General features: G+C 38.3%; 1 protein-coding gene across 2 annotated transcripts; it reads left to right on the top strand.

Moving 5' to 3' along the window:
- The first annotated feature begins 15 nt into the window (after positions 1–15).
- rraga (Ras-related GTP binding A) lies at positions 16–7374 on the top strand. Of its 2 annotated transcripts, none has more exons than XM_027004888.2 (11): positions 16–193; positions 1199–1309; positions 1823–1922; positions 2681–2747; positions 2994–3216; positions 3294–3389; positions 4661–4783; positions 5595–5686; positions 5796–5911; positions 6132–6269; positions 6674–7374. In XM_027004888.2, the coding sequence occupies exons 2-10, from the start codon at positions 1283–1285 to the stop codon at positions 6233–6235; spliced, it is 948 nt and encodes a 315-aa protein (XP_026860689.1). In that variant the 5' UTR covers positions 16–193; positions 1199–1282; the 3' UTR covers positions 6236–6269; positions 6674–7374. The 2 variants fall into 2 exon arrangements, with proteins under 2 accessions (XP_026860689.1, XP_026860688.1); XM_027004887.2 differs by having other exon boundaries at positions 17–193; positions 6671–7374.
- Positions 7375–7928: the final 554 nt, after the last annotated feature.

Here is a 7928-nt window from a genome sequence, read left to right on the forward strand (position 1 = left end):
TAAACGCACCCTTACTTGAATTTCCCCGGTGTTTACAACTGGTCACATGCTCGCTCTTCGACGAACAGCCTTTTTAAAGGGAATTCTTGGAATAGTGGTTTGTCCGGCTGAACAAATTATGGGATGCAGTTCATATTTTCTTTGAGATCTCATTGAATGGATTTAGTTGGAAACTAAGGAATTAACTACCAAGGTATTCGACGATTTTCTTCATTCTCCAGCTGGTTTGTTAACCTAAGATAGCTAACGCTAGCTAGTTGCTCACGAACGGCTTGTTACTATAATAAGCTTGCTGTGTATTCGGTCGCTAGCTATAGCTACAGCAGTAGAAACGCTAACTAGCTAGCCAGCTATACTAACTAAACATTACCTGCTAAATTAAGGCATAGCATTGACCATGAATAGTTTGTGGAGTGTTAGTAGGCATGTATTTTAAGCTAGCTAGCTCATTATTATTATTATTATTATTATTATTATTATTATTATTATTATTATTATTATTGCTCGGTTAGCTAACTAGACGAACACCTACGCGTACCGTGCCAGCCAGCTAACTAATGTTATTATTCTACCTAATATTAGCTGGTTAGTAATGAGACCAGTAGCTAACTATCTTGTTGTTAGCCTATCGGGACATCAATCTTAAACAATGAAAAAAAAAGGTTCCATGTTTCACCAATATTTTTATAATGCTACACTTCCGTTAGGTAAACTGTCTGGTTAGCTAGCTAACATAGGTCGCTTCATTTAGTTTGAAAAGAAAAAAAACAACTGTGTTTTAGATAATTTACTTCAAAATTTCATTTCGGTTTCCCCCTTTTAAATACACTTCTAAAATAATGTGTAGTCAGTTGGGTTTGTATAATTGTGATATATATTGTCGCAATGTTTCATTGTAGGGCCAGGTCTACAAGGTTTGAGCCTGACAGCTTTAACACGACAACTTGTGATTACTTAGCTAGCTAGCTAGTCACCTGACTGCTGTTTCTCAAGTTGCAGGTCTACGCTATTTACTATTCTGGCTCATTATTTTTGAAACCTTTCAAAAAACGTTAGATGACGCATTTAAGTTGTGCCTGTTCCTGTTTTATAGCTAGTATTACAGTTCAGAGAAGACAATCGTAAAATGAGTGGCATGGCTGTTCTAATCCAGTGTATTTTTTTTTTTTTTTTTAAACTTTCCTTTCTTCCGATTAAGATTTGAGAACTCAAGGTCTTCGCCCTTTACTGGAGTGTGCCCTGCTGGAATTGTGTAAACCAAACTCTGTCTCAGACAGGGGAAATGTCAAGTACAGCCATGAAGAAAAAGGTGAATTTTATAAATGTGCTCTCATGTTCTTTAATAGTGACTGTTTCCGTAACCATTTTTACTGTGAATAGCTGCATTACATTTCCGTCGCAGACCACTTGAATCAAGGCATGTTTTAGGTAAGTTAATGGTATGTATTATTTAAGATAAGGCCACGGCAAACACAAGAACAAGGAAAATATTAACCAACAGTTCTGAAATGTGTTCATGCCGCTACCAAACAAACAAATAACATGCCTTTCCGTGTAAAAAAATAAATTAAATAAATTAAAAAAAAAACTAAACATAGATATTTACCATTGTTTGATCTTAAGGTTGTATTTCAGAAACATTCAGTACTTGTAATTCACAGAATTCCATGCTTATTTATGTTTGTGTGTCTTCTTTCTGAAAATTAGATACGTTAGCTTCAGGGGTTTCTAGTTCTGCTTGTACCCTGTTACGATGCTGTTGGAGCTCATCTGAGTGGTGCATTTGTGAAACTGCATTCATCATATTTTTGATGCTTTGTAGGTGCTGCTGATGGGAAAGAGTGGGTCGGGGAAGACCAGCATGAGGTCAATCATTTTTGCCAATTATATTGCCAGAGACACTCGCCGACTGGGAGCCACAAGTAAGATGTTTCAGCACCTACCAAATGAATGATTTCATAGTCTGCCTTCTTGGCTTTTCATTGTTCCACCTGAGTCCTTATTGAACGTTCAATTTAAGAATAACTTGTGGAAAAATGGGGGGGGGGGGGGATCAGTCTTGTGACATTGCGGTTATTAATCTCAACAACCTGTTTGTGCCCTTCTTAAAAGGAACCAAGAAGTCCATGCTCAAAGAAATAGGCCCCAAATGCACAATGTGATTTTTAAAAAAGTACCAAAAGCACCATAACCCATTTAATCCTCATCACTTTTTCATTTAATAGTGTTTTTAATTTGGTCTGGATCAAATAATGGGTTAGAAATGCTATTTGTAGCTCAATGAACTGTTTTAACTGTTTATCGGGGGGGTTGTTTGTTTGTTTTGTCTCCACTTCTGCATAAATTCAGAAATTGTGTTATTTTGGTGGCATATTGATGTTATACCAAAAACATAAGTAGTATTGTACATCATGGTGTTACAGTAGGTGTAAGTCTGTCATATTTGCATGTTGTTGGCATACCATTGGTTTCTTTTGTCATGTCTCATGCCTTGTAGAGTGAGAACAGAAACAGGTGTTTGCGATCCAGCTTGGTTTCACTTGGTTATTTTTTGCATGTGGTTTCAGTTTTGTGGCAGGTTCAGATCCAACACTAAGGCCCTTAGTTTTTCATTTGGCTAAATGTCAAATCAACTGTCAACCAAAGCAGAAATAGCTTAACAACTATGTGTTCCTTTCAGTTGACGTGGAGCATTCCCATGTGCGTTTCCTTGGCAATCTGGTACTGAACCTGTGGGACTGTGGAGGGTAAGCATAGCCTCCAAATCACTGTACTACATTTGGACTACTTCCAAGGTTTTATACTACTACTTTACAAAGTCTGTGGAGTGTTAAGGCCTCGCTGATTCTGCAGTTGATATGTTGATAATCACGTGCTGTGGACATATTAAAAAAAGGCCCAGTGCTGAAGCACCTCTCTAAATTAGTCGACCCCCCAGTATGTAGCTGTAAAATTTCATGTAAGGTATTGTTTTTATTTATTTGCCTCTTTAGACAGGACACCTTCATGGAGAACTATTTCACCAGTCAGAGAGATAATATCTTTCGCAACGTGGAGGTGCTGATCTATGTGTTTGATGTGGAGAGCCGAGAATTGGAGAAAGACATGCATTACTACCAGTCCTGTTTGGAAGCTATCCTTCAGAATTCACCTGATGCCAAGGTGTTCTGTCTAGTTCACAAAATGGACCTAGTTCAGGAAGATCAAAGAGATCTGGTAAGAATATTGGTCAGACTGTCAAATTGTGCATGCATCCTTGATGATTGCTCAGACATGCTCATCCGTTGCTGTAGATCTTTAAAGAGCGTGAGGAGGACCTGAAAAGACTGTCTCGCCCTCTTGCGTGCACCTGTTTCAGAACTTCTATTTGGGATGAGACACTTTATAAGGTATGTATGTACTCCTTTTGGTATTTACAATGAATTAGTTGTGTGAATTAGGCTTCTTCAAGTAAATGTGCTTATTTAGTAGTAGAATACAGAGGATCAAAACTTCCATTACAAGCACAAAAGCAGTTTGACACATATAATGGCCTGGGTGTCAGCAATGGTCTCTGAGTTCTAATAAGTAAGTATTGTTTTATGGCCCAGTTTCTTGAAAATGGTTTAAGCATTTAAATAACCTTTGAAAAATATTCTTACTTTAGTCTCGTTTTGCGGAAACTGGCATTAACATCACTTATTACTAAACTTGACTAAGCATCACGTATTACTTAGTAGTGCTTAAAAATCTTTAATACTATATAAAGAGTAAAAAATGTTGCATTTTATTTAGCCATCTGTTTCATCACCCCAGTGCAAAGACATGCAGAGTTTGATGCATCAGTGAGCTTGCACTCATTTTAAGAAAGCATATTAACAGTATTGCAGTATTATTGCTTGTACCTTGTAAAGTTGTAACTGGCTATGATGGTGAGTGCTGCTATAAGTGAGATGGCAGCCTTTCATAACTGATTGAGATTTGCCTGTATGAAAGTTATGAAATTATCCATTTACCCATGCTTTGTACATGTGCAGTCAGAGTGAATAGCCAATTAGAAATTATGGTTACTATTTTGTTGCCTCAGCATAAGATCCACTGTGTGGATAATATGACCTAATCTGAGTTTTTTTTCCAAGAACTCCCTGGTATCATTGTCTGGAGCTGCTCATAGTGCTGACATAACAGTGGACAACTTTGGAGTTATTGTTCTTTGCTCATGCTTCAAACCTGACACGATCATTTCTCCTTTGTAACATACAAAAGATTGTAACATACAAAGCTCTTTCTCTCACATGAAGCTACCTAGATTCTTGTATAATCTCTTTTAATCTCAGATTTTAACTACTGCAGGTCACTACTTGCTAGTGTTCCTCTGCAGGTCATCAGACCTCTACAACTGATCCAGAACACAGAAGAATGACTAACCTTCAAAGTGTGAAATTCACACGTCACTCCACTGCTGTGTTCCCTTCACTGGCTTATTTTGCCTTTCTTTTAGGTAGCAGCATTTATTCTTGTATATTAGCAGTATTCTGGGTCAACAGTATCTTTGACTCTGACCTACTGTACTAGGTATGAGTATATGACAAAGCAGTTTTGAATTTCACTCTGGATTAGAGTGTCTGCCAAATTCAGAAAATATAAATGTAAAAATGTTGTTTCTGTGCATGTACTCTAGGCATGGTCCAGCATTGTCTATCAGCTGATCCCCAATGTGCAGCAGCTGGAGTCCAACTTGCGCAACTTCGCCCAGATCATTGAGGCAGATGAGGTCCTGCTTTTTGAACGAGCTACCTTCTTAGTAAGCATGAAGAAAACCAGGCTCCTCTCATGTTACCTTTGGTTTACTGTTTCTCTTTATTACTGCTTTCTAGAATTTTTCCAACATGCTTATGTGACTCAGGCCTTGGATGCAGGAAACCAGGGCTTGATCAGCTCCATAACTTTCACTTCCATGTTCATGTCAGTTAAAAAAAAATGGTGGTTTCATTTGGCAGTAGGTGAAACATAGCAGAGGCAGCACTTTAGGGATTCAGTCGTAGGTTGGCTGAGGGTGATGTGTGTAAATCTGGTGGTTGAGACGGTGTTTGTTTAGCCTTGAGGTGTTTGTGTAGTTCTCAGGTGGTGGTATTTCTTAACCCACCCAAGGCCCAGGTCTTTGCCATACCCTTATCCATAGCCTAAACACAGGCTTTGTGCATATGAGGTAGTGAAGGAACCCAGCCAATGCATAGGCTCTGTATAGTGAAAGATCCTAGACAGAGCAGGCTTTTGTTCTCTTCCAGCTTCTCACATCCCCTGGGCAGATAATAAAGACTACTGCAGCCCCTGATGACTTTATTCGGGTTTATTTATCTTCTCTTCTTTCTTTTACAGTTGTAACCAATTGTTTTCCTTCTTTCCAGACGCTTGAGTTACACCTATAGGTTGTCGCCTTTATGCTTTTGTAATTAATAAGGCTCATGTTAGATTTTTTTTATTTTTTATTTATTTTTATTTTTTTTATTTTTTTTTACTTGACTGAAAGTGGTAACCTCTGCTACTGTATTTTTACCTCCCCATAAATATTATGAGAGGTTTTGAGTCATTTTCCACATTATATGCTTATTCAGGTAATCTCACACTATCAGTGCAAGGAGCAGCGAGATGCCCATCGCTTTGAGAAGATAAGCAACATTATTAAACAGTTCAAATTGAGCTGCAGGTAACCTACCCCCCACCCCCACCCCCCAGGATATACTGTTTTTGCTTTTTTGACTTGCTGTACTAATTTCGGTCCCAAACTCAATTGTCCCTTGCACCTCATCCCACAGTAAACTGGCTGCCTCTTTCCAGAGCATGGAAGTGCGCAACTCCAACTTTGCTGCCTTCATTGATGTGTTCACATCCAATACCTATGTCATGGTGATCATGTCTGACCCTTCTATACGTAAGGCCTATTCTGAACGCTTCTCAGGGGTGCTGGGAGGGCTTGTATGTGTGTATGGTTGTGATATTTTTATTTGGGAAATTGTGTATTTGTATGTGACCAGAGTTTGTTTGTTATAGTTTTTGTAATGATCTTGCATTCTTTCTGGATGGTATGATTCTTAGCAGAGTCCCTCATTCTTTCTCTTCCTCTCTCATTTCCCTTTTTCTCCTATTCTTAGCATCTGCGGCCACCCTCATCAATATTCGCAATGCTAGGAAGCATTTTGAGAAGCTGGAGAGAGTGGATGGTCCCAAGCACAGCTTACATATGCGAATGCGCTAGACATCTAACCCTGCGTACATGAGAGCCTCCTTAGGTGAGATCATCAGCGCAATCTTAGAGGCAAATAACACAGCCATTATTTAAGGTGACTCACTATTTAACAAATAGGATAAACTTGTTGCAGCAAAAGAAGAAATGCCATAGTCTTCAAGTTATCAGAATGTGATTTTCAATACATAGTGCGACATCTGACTATTAATGATTGATTATTTCTAAGTCCATGCCAAGGTCAGAGACATCACTATCTGAGCATCTATTGCTCAAAGTAAAACAATTTTGGTAATGGTTTATACAGTAGTAGTAGTAGTAGTAGTATTTTAATCCATACCATGCAATCTATCTGGCATATGACATGACGTCTTAGGCCATTTGCATGCCTATGATTAAAAACATAGTATTTCTGATGGCTTGTTTTTTTTTTTCTTGTTTATCCAGCAGGGGGCGTGTGCGCCAAGGAAATGGCACCCTGAGGAACTCATCTTTGATGACCTCACTGCATCCAGGGTGTTTTTCTAGAGACTTTTTCAGCCCATGATAAGATGAGAGGCTTTGTCCTGCCTTTTGTTCCTGGAACTCTTGAAATAAGGCAGGTTGGAGTTCAAGGACAACTGGGCATAAATACAAAATGGGGGTTAAGTGGGATTTGACTCGTAAAGATATATATATATATATATATATATATATATATATATATATATATATATAAATAAATACACACACATGCAGATCATTGCACAAGAATGCATAGTTAAATATACCACTATGACATGATTGGTGCCATACAATGACCTGAGTTATCCAAACCTCCACACACATTAAATAGTGGACATATCCATCATGATTATTTCCTGTTTTACCATGGGCTTGTATGGTTTCGCATTGTTTTAGTGTGTTGCCGCTTTGCCACAATAGAGTCTCATGCAGAATGTTGAAAATAAGACAACAGTGACACGAGTCTAAGGAGAAAGTCAAGACTATACTGTCAAAGTAGTCAAGAGCCTTCTCAAATTAAGCACATTGTCAAAGTTACTTTTATACACAAGCTGTTTGTATTTCCCTATTTATTATTTTGGTGATGGTAAAAGTAATAAAATCAAAGATATGGATGTACTCAAATTAAACTTAAATGCTCTCGATTACCTGGATTCCCTTGTAAATATGTAAGTATTGAATTTATAAGGGCAAGTGCATCTCAAGCCTGACTCAAGTCCCTGTCAAGGGACTACTGTGAAATCTAATTTCAACCTGCAAGTTGTTACTTAAGTTTTGGGCATTGGCTCAGCAAAAACAGTATGTCTGATGACCACAAGAAATGTTTTGTTTTTATTGGACATCCTATGATTTAAGAATTTGGGCTATCAAACATAAGTCCTGCCTGAGCTAAAATTAGCTGTAAAGCTACAATCTGCAGGTCTTGAAAACATGCATTCCTGAACAAAACAAAAAGGGCATCGGACTAACCCCTGGCTCAGTGAATCTCTTGGACCTCTCAGTGAATCTGTAATCAAATTCATAGCAAGGTATCAAAACTGAAAGCAGCATTATCACTTCATCCAAAATAGCTCAGACACTCAGTTTAGTGACTAGCAGTATGTAACAGATCTGCTGATGAGACGAAGCGAGTGAAGAAGAGTTTTATTGCAAAAATGCAGGTAAATGAGCGGCAAACAATATGCGAGGTAGGCAAAGGTCA

Source organism: Electrophorus electricus, chromosome 12, assembly GCF_013358815.1.
Source record: "Electrophorus electricus isolate fEleEle1 chromosome 12, fEleEle1.pri, whole genome shotgun sequence".
Taxonomy (NCBI): domain Eukaryota; kingdom Metazoa; phylum Chordata; class Actinopteri; order Gymnotiformes; family Gymnotidae; genus Electrophorus; species Electrophorus electricus.

What these genes read in the sequence shown, in the direction of transcription:
- rraga (XM_027004888.2), top strand. Translation starts at nt 1,283, where the DNA reads ATGTCAAGTACAGCCATGAAGAAAAAG. An exon ending in GTACAGCCATGAAGAAAAAG is followed by an intron (nt 1,310 to 1,822) that starts GTGAATTTTATA and finishes GATGCTTTGTAG; the next exon opens with GTGCTGCTGATGGGAAAGAG. An exon ending in TCGCCGACTGGGAGCCACAA is followed by an intron (nt 1,923 to 2,680) that starts GTAAGATGTTTC and finishes TGTTCCTTTCAG; the next exon opens with TTGACGTGGAGCATTCCCAT.